Below are 19099 nucleotides of genomic sequence, written 5' to 3'. Positions count from 1 at the left end.
CCTCCTCCTCCTCCTCCTCCCCCCTCATCCTCCTCACTCTAGTCCTCCTCCTCACTCTCCTCCTCCTCCTCCTCCCCCTCATGCTCATCCTCCTCCTCTCCCTCCTCCTCCTCCCCCTCCTCCTCCTCCTCCTCCTCCCCCTCCTCCTCCCCCCCCCCCCTCCTCCTCCTCCTCGAAGCCTTCCTGATAACTTTACACAAACCTGAATAACGTTTCCTCGAACCAGAGTCATAATTTTTCACTGTTCGGTTCTCAGCTGACAGAGAACTTTATGGCACTAATTAAATGCCTATTACAGCAACTGTTACTTTTTTCCCAGAGACGCGTATTGTTGCACGGTAATGTTAAACACATAATTATATTCATGTTAATTACTGCGTTGAAAAGGATTATTTGTCTAAAATAACAACAACATCTCGGCGTTCCATCCTCAGGCTATGTTGGTCTAGGTTTTGGACTCTATAAATCGAACGTCTGACTGTCTTCCTGTTTCATTATAGATTCGAACAGAGAGCGTCAGCGAAGATCTGTTCGAGAGAAGTTTGAACCTCACCAGCTGTGAGTCGTGTTGTCGTTGGTAAACACGAGGCTATTTTAGCTCTAGGATTGTTTGGGTGACTTAGCTCGGGTACTTCACTAACATTTCAAGGTTCAGAATTCCTTTCTGAAGGTTACAAGGCAGGTTACAGGTTACAAGGCAGGTTACAGGTTACAAGGCAGGTTACAGGTTACAAGGCAGGTTACAGGTTACAAGGCAGGTTACAGGTTACAAGGCAGGTTACAGGTTACAACGCAGGTTACAGGTTACAAGGCAGGTTACAGGTTACAAGGCATGTTGCAAGGCAGGTTACAGGTTACAAGGCAGGTTACAAGGCAGGTTACAAGGCAGGTTATAGGTTACAAGGCAGGTTACAAGGCAGGCTACAGGTTACAAGGCAGGCTACAGGTTACAAGGTACGTTACAGGTTACAAGGCAGGTTACAAGGCAGGTTACAGGTTACAAGGTAGGTTACAAGGCAGGTTACAGGTTACAAGGCAGGTTACAAGGCAGGTTACAGGTTACAAGGCAGGTTACAAGGCAGGTTACAGGTTACAAGGCAGGTTACAGGTTACAAGGCAGGTTACAGGTTACAAGGCAGCTTACAGGTTACAAGGCAGGTTACAAGGCAGGTTACAGGTTACAAGGCAGGTTGCAGGTTACAAGGCAGGTTGCAAGGCAGGTTACAGGTTACAAGGCAGATTACAGGCTACAGGTTACAAGGCAGGTTACAGGTTACAAGGCAGGTTACAGGGTACAAGGCAGGTTACAGGTTACAAGGCAGGTTACAAGGCAGGTTACAGGTTACAAGGCAGGTTACAAGGCAGGTTGCAAGGCAGGTTACAAGGCAGGTTACAGGTTACAAGGCAGGTTACAGGTTACAAGGCAGGTTACAAGGCAGGTTACAGGTTACAAGGCAGGTTACAAGGCAGGTTACAGGTTACAAGGCAGGTTACAAGACAAGTTACAAGGCAGGTTACAAGGCAGGTTACAGGTTACAAGGCAGGTTACAAGACAAGTTACAAGGCAGGTTACAAGGCAGGTTACAGGTTACAAGGCAGGTTACAGGTTACAAGGCATGTTACAGGTTACAAGGCAGGTTACAGGTTACAAGGCAGGTTACAGGTTACAAGGCAGGTTACAGGTTACAAGGCAGGTTACAAGGCAGGTTACAAGGCAGGTTACAGGTTACAAGGCAGGTTACAGGTTACAAGGCAGGTTACAAGGCAGGTTACAGGTTACACGGCAGGTTACAGGTTACAAGGCAGGTTACAAGGCAGGTTACAGGTTACAAGGCAGGTTACAGGTTACAAGGCAGGTTACAAGGCAGGCTACAGGTCACAAGGAAGATGCGTGCTCATCAAGAGGGACGAGGCACTGTGATGGACAAGAAGCAAAAATAAATGTAGTGTTGTTGAGCAATAATCCCCTCACGATAGAGTGGGATCGTATCCAGGTCGTTGGGGGCGATCCAGGCTCGTTGGGTCGTTAAGAGCCTAATTAATCACCTGCACGGGTGCGGCGTTGGATTCTTTTTTGGGGTTGTTTGCTAGGGAGGTGGAGGGAAAGGGCTAAAGAGAGAGAAAGAGAGCGAGAGAGAGAACTAATGAACGACATAGACGGGGACAGAGAGAGAAACAGACGGAGAGAGAAACAAAGAGAACGAGAGAGAGAGACGTAAGAGAAAATATAAAAAAAGTGAAACAGAAGGTAAAAGGAGAATGACCGGAGAAAGATGAATATATAAAAATAGAACAGTCAGAACGAGACTATCATATACCTATAACAATTAACACACACAGAGATCACACTAACGTGATGCATCAATTGAACAAAAGTTCATTTGATGCATCACGTTAGTGTGATCTCTGTGTGTGATGCTGTAAGGGCGAAGAGGGAGAACGGCCTATTGACATAGCTCGGGTGCAGGGGGGGAGGGGTGGTGTAAAAGCCTGGTTTGTGCCTCGGAGAGGCTACGGGATCCACTAAGTTCAGTAGAACTTCGCTTTCAACCCATTTACCCTGTCGTAGCTCAGTCGATTAAGGCAGTGTCTGGGATGCTCCCAGACGCAGGTTCGAATCCTCGTCACTGCCCTTGTGGATTTGTTTATAACAATTAACATTTGTATTCACCTGAAATGAGAGAAACTGACTTGTTAACACAGCTGCCTTTATTAACAAGAATATAAGGGCGCTTGGTCAGCCACAGGATAGTGTGACCTTTGGATGTTCAACCTCAAAGGAATTTAATAATAATGTGTTAGGTTTGTGGAAATATATTAGGCACACACACACACACACTCACACACACACACACACACACACACTCACACACACACACACACACACACACACACACTCACACACACAGGACTACAGGAAAGGGGACTACAGGAAAGGGGACTATATGAGGATAAGGGACTATCTGGGTGAAGTGCAGTGGGAGGAAGAAATTAGAGGAAAAACAGTCCAAGATATGATGGACCTAGTCATACAGAAATGCCAGGAGGCCGAAGAGAGATTTATACCAACTGTAAAGGGAAAAAATAAGAAGGAATATAATAACCCATGGTTTAATAGACAGTGTCAGGAAGCAAAAATGGCCAGCAGACGGGAGTGGAGGAAGTACAGAAGACAAAGAACAGAGGACAACAGAAGCAGATACAACAGAGCTAGGAACGATTACATTAACATAAGACGAACATCGGAAAGGGACTATGAGAACGATATTGCAATCAAAGCGAAAAAACAACCTAAGTTACTACACAGTCATATAAGAAGAAAAATGTCGGTGAACGACCAAGTGACAAGACTAAGGAAGACAGAGGGGGCATATACTGAAAGTGACAAGGAAATCTGCGAGGCACTGAATGCCAGTTTCCATGGAGTGTTCACTACCGAGCCTGAGCAGCTCCCATTGTTGGAAGGGGTTACCCTAGATGAAAGACTATCAGATATAGAGGTGACAGCAGAGGAGGTAATGAAACAGTTGACAACTCTAGATGCAACTAAAGCAGTTGGACCAGACAAAGTATCACCGTGGATACTAAAAGAAGCAGCACAGGCCCTCAGCGTGCCTCTGGCAATGATCTTTAATGAGTCACTTATGTCAGGAGAATTGCCCAGTTGCTGGAAGAAGGCAAATGTCGTGCCGATCTTCAAGAAAGGAGATAGGGAGGAGGCACTTAACTACAGACCTGTATCACTGACAAGCATCCCCTGTAAAATACTGGAAAGAATAATTAGGCTGCGACTGGTTGCACACCTGGAGAACATTAGGTTTGTGAACAAACATCAACATGGGTTCTGGACAGGGAAATCGTGCCTAACAAACCTTCTGGAATTCTATGATAAAATAACGAGGATAAGACAGGACAGAGATGGTTGGGCAGACTGCATATTTCTGGACTGCCAAAAAGCCTTTGATACAGTACCGCACATGAGACTGCTGTTCAAGCTCGAGAGGCAGGCGGGGGTGGGGGGAAAGGTCCTAGAATGGATAAGGAACTACCTAACAGGAAGGAGCCAAAGAGTTACGGTAAGGGGCGAGAAGTCGGACTGGCGAACAGTAACAAGTGGAGTACCACAAGGATCGGTGCTGGGACCAATTCTATTTCTTGTATATGTTAACGACATGTTTACAGGCGTAGAGTCCTACATGTCGATGTTTGCGGATGATGCAAAGTTGATGAGAAGAGTTGTGACAGATGAGGATTGCAGGATCCTCCAAGAAGACCTGAACAGATTGCAGAGATGGTCAGAGAAATGGCTACTAGAATTCAACACGAGCAAATGTAAAGTTATGGAAATGGGACTAGGAGATAGGAGACCAAAGGGACAGTACACAATGAAGGGGAACAGCCTACCTGTAACGACGCGTGAAAGATTAGGTGTTTACGTCCACCTGGGGGTGGACGTAACACCTAATCTATCTCCTGAGGCACATATTAATAGGATAACGACAGCAGCGTACTCTACACTGGCAAAAGTTAGAACATCATTCAGAAACCTAAGTAAGGAGGCATTTATGGTGCTTTACACTGCCTACGTAAGGCCAGTCTTAGAGTATGCCGCCTCATCATGGAGTCCCCATCTGAAGAAGCATATAATGAAACTGGAAAAGGTTCAGAGGTTTGCAACGAGACTCGTCCCAGAGCTACGAGGGATGGGGTTTGAAGAGCGCCTGAGGGAACTGTGCCTTACGACACTAGAAAGAAGAAGGGAGAGGGGGGACATGATAGGAACGTATAAGATACTCAGAGGAATTGACAGAGTGGACATAGACGAAATGTTCACACGGAATAGTAACAGAACGAGAGGACATGGATGGAAGCTTGAAACTCAGATGAGTCACAGAGATGTTAGGAAGTTTTCTTTTAGCGTGAGAGTAGTGGGGAAATGGAATGCACTTCAGGAACAGGTTGTGGAAGCAAATACTATTCATAATTTTAAAACCAGGTATGATAGGGAAATAGGACAGGAGTCATTGCTGTAAACAACCGATGCTCGAAAGGCGGGATCCAAGAGTCAATGCTCGATCCTGCAGACACAACTAGGTGAGTACAACTAGGTGAGTACACACACACACACACACACACACACACACACACACACACACACACTCACACACACACACTCACACACACACACACACACACACACTCACACACACACACACACACTCACACACACACTCACACACACACACTCACACACACACACACACACACTCACACACACACACACACACACACACACACACACACACACACACACACACACACACACACACACACACACACACACACACACACACACACGGCCCTCCACTAAGTGGCAGAAGACCCAGACAGGAGTTTGACAGAAACATGGCAACCAGTAATATAATAGAGAGAGCAGCTTCTGTTGTCTGCAGGAATGGATCCTAACTATTTAATCATGAGTGATTTCAACCATGGAAGGATAGACTGGGAGAATTTGGACCCACATGGAGGTGAAGATATATGGAGAGCTAAACTCCCAGAATTGAAGGGCAAGAGCTACGAGGAGAGGTTTGAGGCATTAAATATGCCAAAACTAGAAGGGAGAAGAAAAAGAGGTGATATGATCACTACATACAAAATAGTAACAGGAATTGATAAAATCGATAGGGAAGATTTCCTGAGACCTGGACCTTTAAGAACAAGAGGTCAAAGATTTAAACTAGCTAAACACATATGCCGAAGAAATATAAGAAAATTCACTTTCGCAAACAGAGTGGTAGACGGTTGGAACAAGTTAGGTGAGAAGGTGGTGGAGGCCAAGACCGTCAGTAGTTTCAAAGCGTTATATGACAAAGAGTGCTGGGAAGACGGGACACCACGAGCGTAGCTCTCATCCTGTAACTACACTTAGGTAATTACACACACACACACACACACACAGTTGAGAGGCGGGACCAAAGAGCCAAAGTTCAACCCCCGCAAGCACAAATAGGTGAGTACAAATAGGTGAGTATACACACTCAGAACACCTTGGTGAGTACATGTGCTGGAGAACAACTTGGTGAGTACATGTACTGGAGAACAACTTGGTGAGTACATGTGCTGGAGAACAACTTATTGAGTATATGTACTGGAGAACAACTTGGTGAGTACATGTGCTGGAGAACAACTTGGTGAGTACATGTGCTGGAGAACAACTTGGTGAGTACATGTACTGGAGAACAACTTGGTGAGTACATGTGCTGGAGAACAACTTGGTGAGTACATGTGCTGGAGAACAACTTGGTGAGTACATGTACTGGAGAACAACTTGGTGAGTACATGTGCTGGAGAACAACTTGGTGAGTACATGTGCTGGAGAACAACTTGGTGAGTACATGTGCTGGAGAACAACTTGGTGAGTACATGTACTGGAGAACAACTTGGTGAGTACATGTGCTGGAGAACAATTTGGTGAGTACATGTGCTGGAGAACAACTTGGTGAGTACATGTGCTGGAGAACAACTTGGTGAGTACATGTGCTGGAGAACAACTTGGTGAGTACATGTGCTGGAGAACAACTTGGTGAGTACATGTGCTGGAGAACAACTTGGTGAGTACATGTACTGGAGAACAACTTGGTGAGTACATGTGCTGGAGAACAACTTGGTGAGTACATGTACTGGAGAACAACTTGGTGAGTACATGTGCTGGAGAAGAACTTGGTGAGTACATGTACTGGAGAACAACTTGGTGAGTACATGTACTGGAGAACAACTTGGTGAGTACATGTACTGGAGAACAACTTGGTGAGTACATGTACTGGAGAACAACTTGGTGAGTACATGTACTGGAGAACAACTTGGTGAGTACATGTGCTGGAGAACAACTTGGTGAGTACATGTACTGGAGAACAACTTGGTGAGTACATGTGCTGGAGAACAACTTGGTGAGTACATGTGCTGGAGAACAACTTGGTGAGTACATGTGCTGGAGAACAACTTGGTGAGTACATGTGCTGGAGAACAACTTGGTGAGTACATGTGCTGGAGAACAACTTGGTGAGTACATGTACTGGAGAACAACTTGGTGAGTACATGTACTGGAGAACAACTTTGTGAGTACATGTACTGGAGAACAACTTGGTGAGTACATGTACTGGAGAACAACTTTGTGAGTACATGTACTGGAGAACAACTTGGTGAGTACATGTACTGGAGAACAACTTGGTGAGTACATGTACTGGAGAACAACTTGGTGAGTACATGTGCTGGAGAACAACTTTGTGAGTACATGTGCTGGAGAACAACTTGGTGAGTACATGTACTGGAGAACAACTTGGTGAGTACATGTGCTGGAGAACAACTTGGTGAGTACATGTGCTGGAGAACAACTTGGTGAGTACATGTGCTGGAGAACAACTTGGTGAGTACATGTACTGGAGAACAACTTGGTGAGTACATGTGCTGGAGAACAACTTGGTGAGTACATGTGCTGGAGAACAACTTGGTGAGTACATGTGCTGGAGAACAACTTGGTGAGTACATGTGCTGGAGAACAACTTGGTGAGTACATGTGCTGGAGAACAACTTGGTGAGTACATGTACTGGAGAACAACTTGGTGAGTACATGTGCTGGAGAACAACTTGGTGAGTACATGTGCTGGAGAACAACTTGGTGAGTACATGTGGGAACCGACCTGTGAGATTTATATTTATTTAATTTATATGAATTTATATTTACGTTAATTTATATACTTCGATAGCAATTTGTATAATGATAAGTGGACTGTATTTCTGCAATAATCTCTTAATCTCACAAATCGATCCTCTACACATTAGGGGGGGTTTAATAGTTTATATATATGCAGCCAATCAAACTACAGTATTAACTACACATTATTAAACATTGAAGAGGTTCCTTATCTTATAGTACAGCAGGTTAGTCCACCAGGTATAACTAGGGTGTAGACACCAAATTATCCTCTTTGAGGTAGCTTCCTCACCCAGTAACTGGTGCACAAAGTCTTCCATCCTCGTCTTGACCTGTCAAAAGTGCGCTAGCTGTGAAGCCAGAATCCTATATATGACAAGTATTTCAGAGAAAACTGTACCTGGAACATGAAGACCTGGCTTAATTACCTTTAGTTTGAGGCGATTTCGCGATCTAACCGGGTCACCCTATATCCTGACATTAATGGCCATAAATGAATGATAAACGGGTTTCGGATAGACTTAACTTGAATTGTTGACAGCGTGTTGACAGATGGTACACCTTTGGTATCCATAACACTACGTCCAAGTAAAATTAACAGGAGCCGCATTTGCTCCCGTGTGAGCCTCTGGTCTCGTATAAACAACAATGGCTGCCCTCCTTCCTCACTGACGCCTGGCCTACTTTGTCCAGATTTCAGAAAGTGATAGAAGGGTCACATTTACTCTACTTTAATATTGATAATTAAGTTAATTTATATAAGATGTTTTTATGATGGTAAAGTCCAAAGACTAATGTATTTAAGAATAATTCCCACCATAATAGGTGGTGAATTATAATAGTGTGTGGTGATGATATCCCGTTTTCTTTAGACGGTAATTCCACTACAAGTTACGTTTTCTATGGGTAACTTGTTTATACAACACAGCTCTTATCTGTCTGTATGATATATTAAATGCTGTCGGATTTTCCGACAGTACATGTGCTGGAGAACAACTTGGTGAGTACATGTGCTGGAGAACAATTTGGTGAGTACATGTACTGGAGAACAACTTGGTGAGTACATGTGCTGGAGAACAACTTGGTGAGTACATATGCTGGAGAACAACTTGGTGAGTACATGTGCTGGAGAACAATTTGGTGAGTACATGTACTGGAGAACAACTTGGTGAGTACATGTACTGGAGAACAACTTGGTGAGTACATGTACTGGAGAACAACTTGGTGAGTACATGTGCTGGAGAACAACTTGGTGAGTACATATGCTGGAGAACAATTTGGTGAGTACATGTACTGGAGAACAACTTGGTGAGTACATGTGCTGGAGAACAACTTGGTGAGTACATGTGCTGGAGAACAACTTGGTGAGTACATGTGCTGGAGAACAACTTGGTGAGTACATATGCTGGAGAACAATTTGGTGAGTACATGTACTGGAGAACAACTTGGTGAGTACATGTGCTGGAGAACAACTTGGTGAGTACATATGCTGGAGAACAATTTGGTGAGTACATGTGCTGGAGAACAACTTGGCGAGTACATGTGCTGGAGAACAACTTGGTGAGTACATGTGCTGGAGAACAACTTGGTGAGTACATATGCTGGAGAACAATTTGGTGAGTACATGTGCTGGAGAATAACTTGGTGAGTACATGTACTGGAGAACAACTTGGTGAGTACATGTACTGGAGAACAACTTGGTGAGTACATGTGCTGGAGAACAACTTATTGAGTATATGTACTGGAGAACAACTTGGTGAGTACATGTGCTGGAGAACAACTTGGTGAGTACATGTGCTGGAGAACAACTTGGTGAGTACATATGCTGGAGAACAATTTGGTGAGTACATGTGCTGGAGAATAACTTGGTGAGTACATGTACTGGAGAACAACTTGGTGAGTACATGTACTGGAGAACAACTTGGTGAGTACATGTGCTGGAGTACAACTTATTGAGTATATGTACTGGAGAACAACTTGGTGAGTACATGTGCTGGAGAACAACTTGGTGAGTACATGTGCTGGAGAACAACTTGGTGAGTACATGTGCTGGAGAACAATTTGGTGAGTACATGTGCTGGAGAACAACTTGGTGAGCACATGTACTGGAGAACAACTTGGTGAGTACATGTACTGGAGAACAACTTGGTGAGTACATGTGCTGGAGTACAACTTATTGAGTATATGTACTGGAGAACAACTTGGTGAGTACATGTGCTGGAGAACAACTTGGTGAGTACATGTACTGGAGAACAACTTGGTGAGTACATGTACTGGAGAACAACTTCGTGAGTACATGTGCTGGAGAACAACTTGGTGAGTACATGTGCTGGAGAACAACTTGGTGAGTACGTGTACTGGAGAACAACTTGGTGAGTACATGTACTGGAGAACAACTTGGTGAGTACATGTACTGGAGAACAACTTGGTGAGTACATGTACTGGAGAACAACTTGGTGAGTACATGTACTGGAGAACAACTTGGTGAGTACATGTACTGGAGAACAACTTGGTGAGTACATGTACTGATGAACAACTTGGTGAGTACATGTACTGGAGAACAACTTGGTGAGTACATGTACTGGAGAACAACTTGGTGAGTACATGTACTGGAGAACAACTTGGTGAGTACATGTACTGGAGAACAACTTGGTGAGTACATGTACTGGAGAACAACTTGGTGAGTACATGTACTGGAGAACAACTTGGTGTGTACATGTACTGATGAACAACTTGGTGAGTACATATACTGGAGAACAACTTGGTGAGTACATGTACTGGAGAACAACTTGGTGAGTACATGTACTGGAGAACAACTTGGTGAGTACATGTACTGGAGAACAACTTGGTGAGTACATGTACTGGAGAACAACTTGGTGAGTACATGTACTGGAGAACAACTTGGTGAGTACATGTACTGATGAACAACTTGGTGAGTACATGTACTGGAGAACAACTTGGTGAGTACATGTACTGGAGAACAACTTGGTGAGTACATGTACTGGAGAACAACTTGGTGAGTACATGTACTGGAGAACAACTTGGTGAGTACATGTACTGGAGAACAACTTGGTGAGTACATGTACTGGAGAACAACTTGGTGAGTACATGTACTGGAGAACAACTTGGTGAGTACATGTACTGGAGAACAACTTGGTGAGTACATGTACTGATGAACAACTTGGTGAGTACATATACTGGATAACAACTTGGTGAGTACATGTACTGGAGAACAACTTGGTGAGTACATGTGCTGGAGAACAACTTGGTGAGTACATGTACTGGAGAACAACTTGGTGAGTACATGTACTGGAGAACAACTTGGTGAGTACATGTGCTGGAGAACAACTTGGTGAGTACATGTACTGGAGAACAACTTGGTGAGTAGATGTACTGGAGAACAACTTGGTGAGTACATGTACTGGAGAACAACTTGGTGAGTACATGTACTGGAGAACAACTTGGTGAGTACATGTACTGGAGAACAACTTGGTGAGTACATGTACTGGAGAACAACTTGGTGAGTACATGTACTGGAGAACAACTTGGTGAGTAGATGTACTGGAGAACAACTTGGTGAGTACATGTACTGGAGAACAACTTGGTGAGTACATGTACTGGAGAACAACTTGGTGAGTACATGTGCTGGAGAACAACTTGGTGAGTACATGTGCTGGAGAACAACTTGGTGAGTACATGTACTGGAGAACAACTTGGTGAGTACATGTACTGGAGAACAACTTGGTGAGTACATGTGCTGGAGAACAACTTGGTGAGTACATGTACTGGAGAACAACTTGGTGAGTACATGTACTGGAGTACTGACATGAGTGAGGGTAACAACGTAACACAACATAACGTAACGTAAAAACATCACGTAATGTAATTTACTGTTACACAAGGGTCACGAGATCCCGAGTTCAGTCCCCGGGTAGGACAGAGACTTTTGGGCACGTTTGTTTTCACCTGATGCGTCTACTCACCCAGTATGATTGTTGCTGCCGGAGCCGGCTAGTTTATTGTGCATCCCATACTCATCCTGTGAGCGGTAGCGCAAAAGCATTACAGAGGGCACAAAAGGTCTTTATCAGACCTCATCTTAGATTATTACATAACCAATTTCATCAATCCTTCACACCTTATAGTTACAATGTCAGCTAGTTACAGAGAAAGTGCTATTACAAGAGCTACATATTTACAGTAAGTCATCATACATTAATGGTTGGTCTTATCGCTAATACATAATAGTTTGAGCAGTGGAGATATTACAGAGTCATAGGGGAGCTTCTGTTTATTATTAGTCCTCACAATACACTACTTGTTTCATAATCTCATATGTCGTTCATCTACTGGAAGCGAAATGTGGGTACATTGCAAGGATTTCAGGTAATTTATCCATGGTAATAAGAGAAGTTGTCATATCATACAGAGTGAGCTTAGATTTATCTCTAAATGGCTCAATTTTACTACAATCCAAGATATAGTGTTCGAGTGTGTGTCCCTGTCTTTGTCCACACACTTTACACTTTACTTCATCTAGATCCCTATACAAGCCGAACTGCCAGAGATACTTGTAGCCAAGTCTTATACGAGCTGTGACAACATCTGTTAGTCTACTGACTTTGTTACTTGCCCCATACACATGTTTTACTTCACACATTTCATTGTGATGAACAATGGACCTGCTAGTTCCAGTTTGCACTGTTCTAATTTCTTTAAAGTCATCCAAGTCGAGTAGTATGGAGATATCTGGGAGTCAGGCAGCTGTTGTGGGTTGCGTCAAGAAGAATTAAGGCCTTGGGGGAGGAGGGGAGAGAGGGGGGCGGTCCTGGATAAGCCTAATTATATGTTTCCTGACCTCGTTAAAGAGAATTATATCCATCTCCACCAACGAGCATTTCACTCGATACTTTCCACCTCCCACCACCACCACTACCACCTTCCTACCACTCTCTACCACCCCTCCACGACCCCCTGCGTCCCAACTACCAGCTCCACGACCCCCTGCGTCCCAACTACCAGCCCCACGACCCCCTGCGTCCCAACTACCAGCCCCACGACCCCCTGCGTCACAACTACCAGCCCCACGACCCCCTGCGTCACAACTACCAGCTCCACGACCCCCTGCGTCACAACTACCAGCTCCACGACCCCCTGCGTCCCAACTACCAGCTCCACGACCCCCTGCGTCCCAACTACCAGCCCCACGACCCCCTGCGTCCCAACTACCAGCCCCACGACCCCCTGCGTCACAACTACCAGCTCCACGACCCCCTGCGTCCCAACTACCAGCCCCACGACCCCCTGCGTCACAACTACCAGCCCCACGACCCCCTGCGTCCCAACTGCCAGCTCCACGACCCCCTGCGTCCCAACTACCAGCTCCACGACCCCCTGCGTCCCAACTACCAGCCCCACGACCCCCTGCGTCACAACTACCAGCTCCACGACCCCCTGCGTCCCAACTACCAGCCCCACGACCCCCTGCGTCCCAACTACCAGCATCAACAAGCGCCTCGCTCTCATCAGTCAGCTGCTCCTTGACTGGAGTGAATGTCTCCGGCTGGTCCACAAGACCACATAATGACCGCCCTTGGTGGCAGCTGCCTTCATGAGTGGCTGGGTGTGTGTGTGTGTGTGTGTGTGTGTGTGTGTGTGTGTGTGTCTGTGTGTGTGTGTGTGTGTGTGTGTGTGTGTGTGTGTGTGTGTGTGTGTGTGTGTGTGTGTGTGCGCACCATACAAGCACGGCTACAAGCCCCGGGTCATAAACATGTTGTATAGAGCCACGAAGTAATGACCAACGTGTCAATATTTATGTCTCATCCCTTAGTTACGTCAAGTTATTGACCACAGGCCAATTGTGTTGTTGCATCCCTGTTGCAACTCTGTGACAATCTGCCACATTCCTGCCACCGGCCACTGTTGCCGTCTGCTGTGGTAGAAGCGCTGCCTAAGTCAATATGTGTCAACAAAAATATATATGGAATCTAAAGTTATAAAACAGAATCGACCTTGAGCTTATATTTTCCTGGGCCTTAATCAGATTAAGAGTCGTGACGTCACCAAGGTCTGGCTTTGACGATCGATGAGGTGCGATGTGTCGCAGATGTGTCCGAGGACCAGGTGGAGGGCCAGGTGCTGGAGGACCAGGTGGAGGGCCAGGTGCTGGAGGACCAGGTGGAGGACTAGGTGCTGGAGGGCCAGGTGCTGGAGGACCAGGTGGAGGGCCAGGTGCTGGAGGGCCAGGTGCTGGAGGACCAGGTGGAGGGCCAGGTGCTGGAGGGCCAGGTGCTGGAGGACCAGGTGCTGGAGGACCAGGTGCTGGAGGACCAGGTGCTGGAGGACCAGGTGCTGGAGGACCAGGTGCTGGAGGGCCAGGTGCTGGAGGACCAGGTGCTGGAGGACCAGGTGCTGGAGGACCAGGTGCTGGAGGACCAGGTGCTGGAGGGCCAGGTGCTGGAGGGCCAGGTGCTGGAGGGCCAGGTGCTGGAGGGCCAGGTGCTGGAGGGCCAGGTGCTGGAGGACCAGGTGCTGGAGGACCAGGTGCTGGAGGGCCAGGTGCTGGAGGGCCAGGTGCTGGAGGGCCAGGTGCTGGAGGGCCAGGTGGAGGGGCCAGGTGCTGGAGGACCAGGTTCTGGAAAACCAGGTGGAGGACCAGGTGGAGGGCCAGGTGGAGGGCCAGGTGGAAGGCCAGGTGGAGGGCCAGGTGGAGGGGCCAGGTGCTGGAGGACCAGGTTCTGGAAAACCAGGTGGAGGACCAGGTGGAGGGCCAGGTGGAGGGCCAGGTGGAGGGCCAGGTGGAAGGCCAGGTGGAGGGCCAGGTGGAGGGCCAGGTGGAGGACCAGGTGGAGGGCCAGGTGGAGGGCCAGGTGGAAGGCCAGGTGGAGGGCCAGGTGGAGGGCCAGGTGGAGGACCAGGTGGAGGGCCAGGTGCTGGAGGGCCAGGTGCTGGAGGACCAGGTGCTGGATGACCAGGTGCTGGAGGACCAGGTGCTGGAGGGCCAGGTGCTGGAGGGCCAGGTGGAGGGGCCAGGTGCTGGAGGGCCAGGTGGAAGACCAGGTGGAGGGCCAGGTGCTGGAGGACCAGGTGGAGGGCCAGGTGGAGGGCCAGGTGGAGGGCCAGGTGGAGGGCCAGGTGGAAGGGCCAGGTGCTGGAGGGCCAGGTGGAAGACCAGGTGGAGGGCCAGGTGCTGGAGGGCCAGGTGGAGGGCCAGGTGGAGGGCCAGGTGGAGGGCCAGGTGGAGGAGAGCCAGGTGGAAGGCCAGGCTTGGAACAGGTCGGGGAGGTGTGCAAACCTTCCACACCTGAACCAACAATGGAGGTGTGGTGAGAGAGCTCCAGTTGCTCTGTGTGCTGGATCTAGTCCTTGGGCTCGGCTCGTTAAAGCGGCGACAGGTTTTAACGTATTGTGTATTAAAATCATGTTTTTTTTCCCAGATATATAAATTAATGTTATTGTATATTAGAGTTGCATGTATAGCTTGGCGTATACATACAAACATCGGCATCACCAGCTTGGTTATGTCTATGTATAGAGTAGAGTGAACCAATCAGCCAGAAGAGATAGTTCCTTACCCACCTTCATCTGAGCTACGTACAGGAGTATATACCCTGAGAGGTATACTTCGCTTTTCGGTGTATATATATACCGGAAGTTTAACCCACGAGTATATTCAGGATTCAAATATACTTGCTACTTAGTACGGTCTTGTGGCGATCTTAACCACTGCACTGCGCACCTGGTCTCGCCAAAAAGTTTTTAGTGCAATTGTCATGGACATATTTTTGTTGTTTTTATAAATATTCAGGTAAAGTTAATGTCATAATCTTTCCAAACTTAACTACTTCCATTTCGAAACACGAAGAGTAATGAAAACATTAAAAAGCTTTAAAATATAGCTTAACATAAAAAAGCACAACTCTCTTAGTGCCTAAAGGTGCTTTGCGCAGTGCAGATGCTAATGACCCTCCAGAGGTTGATAGACCTCATGACCAACACCTGTGAATTATGTGTCTTTCCCCTGGCCAGGGAGAAGGACTCAGTGTGGTGGACCTGAGACACAGGTGACGGGGCAGGCGGGTGTAGGCCCACCAAGATTAAACAGGCTACTTTACACACGACTTGTCCTCAGGTAGGCACTTGAGGCAGTGTGGTGTGAATGGCGACGACTCTCCCGAGCTCTCAACTGCGCGGTCAAAGGTAAACTGAATTTAATTTAAATGTAAAATTACATTGGTTTGGAAGTTATGCACAAACAGAATGTGTAAATGACTGCAGGAGGACCGCAACATGGAGAGCGAGTGTTCTCGTGGTTTCACTTGTGTGCACGTTGAACACCATCTCCCTTAACTACCCTCCCCCCCCCCCACACTATGATCGTGAGGAGGCGAGTTACTCATTAAATTTGAACTTAGGAGGGAGTGATTACCAGTACCATCGCTGCTGGTGCCCGAACAGCCTGAAGAGACCATATGGGCTCGAACTGGAGCATCTTGGAGCGTGAGAGGCCCCGGGCACCCCCTGTCACCACCACTCCCCTCAACAACACAGGAAAAGCTAGACAACAAGTGACTACTCCCCGGCGGCTCCTCACTGACCACCACAACACCCAGAGTCCTGCGGTTTGGCAAACTTTCCTATCTGGGCCTCACGCTCCAAACAAAAATGAGCAGGCGGCTCCACTTCGACCTCAGTTTATTGATAATAAACGCATTTAAAAACAGAAAAGAGCTCTTGTTAGTGTTTGGGTCATAACATAAAACATAACTGCTTTATTATAGCATCACGGGGCTATAATCCTTCCTGGCATCCAGGAAGTATTAAACAAAACAGCAACGTTTCTGCCCGAAACGCTGCGCGTACTAGTGGCTTTACAAGACTGTAATTACCATATTATGTATCCTCACATTCCCAATGTACATTCTTGTATATGCATAAATAAATAAATAAATAAATAAATAAATAAATAAATAAATAAATAAATAAATAAATAAATAAATAAATAAATAAATAAATAAATAAAAACATGATTCATTCCCAAAACAGACTTACAGACGAGCCTCTAATTACATATGTAACCTTAAGTAAATATACAAACTGGGAGAGAGGTGTTGGGGTTGGTACTGTAGAGTAAACTCACATATGTATCACCTCTAGCGTGACACAAACTCTCATCCTTTCATCAACACAAAGAAGTCGCCCTTTTCCCTGCTCTCTCATAATAATAATTAATAAATATGTATTTTACCGAATGTTCAAATGTTTCTTTGTCGATGAATGTTGTGGCCACACTTGTCAACACTCTCCGTCCACACCAGTGTGGCGCGCCACACTCTACGGCAACCACAGTCCCTGGAGAGTCACCTGGAGTGGACTCACATCTTAGGTGTAAAGTCCACCTTGAGTGTATATGGGTGGGCGGAGGAATCCTCGTCTCAAAAACCCCGTTGACGTGGGTCACGTCCTCAGCTGAAGACGCTGGGAAAAGTTGTCTCAGCTGTAAATGTTCTCACGAACATCTTAACTCTTCTCCACTCAGCTGTTGACTAACTTTCCTCGGGAACTAGCCACGAGGAAATTAATCTCTCAATTAAATTTTCCAGGTAAAGAAGGAAACTGTTTATTCATATAAACTAGAACATTTAATGGAGGAAAAGCAAAACCATTATATATAATAATGTTATGGGATAACCTGAGATAATAATTATTTATGTCTGGTTACCCCATAACAGTCTAATATACCTTCCCCTTACCTTGTCCACACACACGACTTATATCACAAACATAACACTGGTTATCTCATATATGACTATCCCTTCTCCACTTGGAATAAAGCTTTACATAAAAATATATATACCTCTAATGTGTATATATGTAAGTAAATTTAACACACACAGCCTCCACTGCCTGGGCCAAGAATTACACATTAACTACTCTAAAAATGTTCAGAGCTTCAAACTGTTGGCGCTTCCCTAAATCACCTTACCAGCAATATAAACTATAATTAACAGTGTTAATTAAGTCTCCTGACAAACATTGGCCAATAAAGTTCCATAAAGGGAGAACTTTCATAAAGTGTTGAGATTAAATAAAAAACACATTCAATATTAAAATCACAAAGGTACTCTTTTACAAGTTGTGTATTGTATCTAAAACGTTAGACAAAATCCCTCATAATCCTCTTCCCTTGTATCATTGTGTCATACTCTCTCGCATACAGGCTATATGCCAGGGGATATATGCCAGGGGATATATGCCAGGGAATATATACCAGGGAGATATTTGCCAGGGAGATATATGCCAGGGAATATATGTCAGGGGATATATGCCAGGGGATATATGTCAAGGGATATATGCCAGGGGATATATACCAGGAGATATATACCAGGGGATATATGCCAGGGAGATATATGGCAGGGGATATATGCCAGGGGATATATGCCAGGGGATATATGCCAGGGAATCATCAACCCACGCATCAACCCAGACATCAACCCAGACATCAACCCACGCATCAAGACTGATTACGGGCTATTCATGCCCGTGCCACGTCTTGGGTGCCTTAATCTTCATCAATCAGTCATTCAACTGACGTCACTCTCACCTGAGATGTCACAGAAGACACAACTCACCTCTGTGTACAAATGTTTCATTTGATAATCTCTACACACGTCAACCAGTGATGATGTCACTTCATGTCATTATCTACTTTTCCTCAAGGGTATAAAACTAGATAATATATATAAAAAGATATTATGTGAAATGCGTGATGTTTGGTGTGGCTGGCATTCAGGGGGATGAGGGAACCTTCCCTGCCCCTGGGTGATGAATGCACACAAGATCCCTGCTGTCTTCCCTGACAGCCATCCTGACGTGACGTTTGGGCACTAATTGCAGGTGTCCTTCCTAGGCACATCGTGCAACTGCGCCCTTCTTCAGGAAAGAAGGCCTTCTGTGGGTCTCAAAAGTTCCTCCCCAGTTCTTACGGCAGTCTTGCCCCAAAGCTTAAACTGGTAGCGTTGCCTTGGGGGTATTCGAAGGTGGAATATCCGTTCTTATTCTCCTACTGATTTCTCTCTTCTCATGGAACGGTTCACCTGCCGTCTTGTCTTCCGCTGTCGACAAAATTCAAGAAGGGGCGCCGGTGGACACGGAGGCACGTCCGCCTTCCCTGCTGTCCAGCTCTCAAGTAAAGTTTTGGCCAAACACAGGCCACTACCCTCGGCCACGTCCCAGCTTCTCATTGGTTATCGATGACATCATCTATGCACTTCCTATGTCAGCTCTCTCGTCCTCGCCTTCGCGAACCTTCTCGAAAATCCAAGCCAGAGCAGCTTAGATTTCAATTATTTACTCACCCGCTCTCTATTTCTCTCCCATTCTCAC

The 19099-nt window shown here is 46.1% G+C and overlaps 2 protein-coding genes across 2 annotated transcripts in view; both read left to right on the top strand.

Annotated features, from left to right (window-relative positions):
- LOC138363319 (variable charge X-linked protein 3B-like) overlaps positions 1-13258 on the top strand; it is a 32405-nt gene extending 19147 nt beyond the window's left edge. The window contains exon 3 of the mRNA XM_069322340.1: positions 12583-13258. Coding sequence (XP_069178441.1) covers positions 12583-13258 — 676 coding nt within the window. The remainder of the gene's footprint in view (positions 1-12582) is intronic.
- Positions 13259-13325: 67 nt separating this feature from the next.
- Positions 13326-16063, top strand: LOC138363318 (involucrin-like). Its single transcript, XM_069322339.1, has 4 exons — positions 13326-13337; positions 13919-14317; positions 14464-14733; positions 15992-16063. The coding sequence occupies exons 1-4, from the start codon at positions 13326-13328 to the stop codon at positions 16061-16063; spliced, it is 753 nt and encodes a 250-aa protein (XP_069178440.1).
- The last annotated feature ends 3036 nt before the right edge of the window (positions 16064-19099 follow it).

Source organism: Procambarus clarkii, chromosome 10 (assembly GCF_040958095.1).
Source record: "Procambarus clarkii isolate CNS0578487 chromosome 10, FALCON_Pclarkii_2.0, whole genome shotgun sequence".
In the NCBI taxonomy this organism is placed as follows: Eukaryota; Metazoa; Arthropoda; class Malacostraca; order Decapoda; family Cambaridae; genus Procambarus; species Procambarus clarkii.
This window is presented reverse-complemented; position numbering and strand designations above follow the sequence as displayed.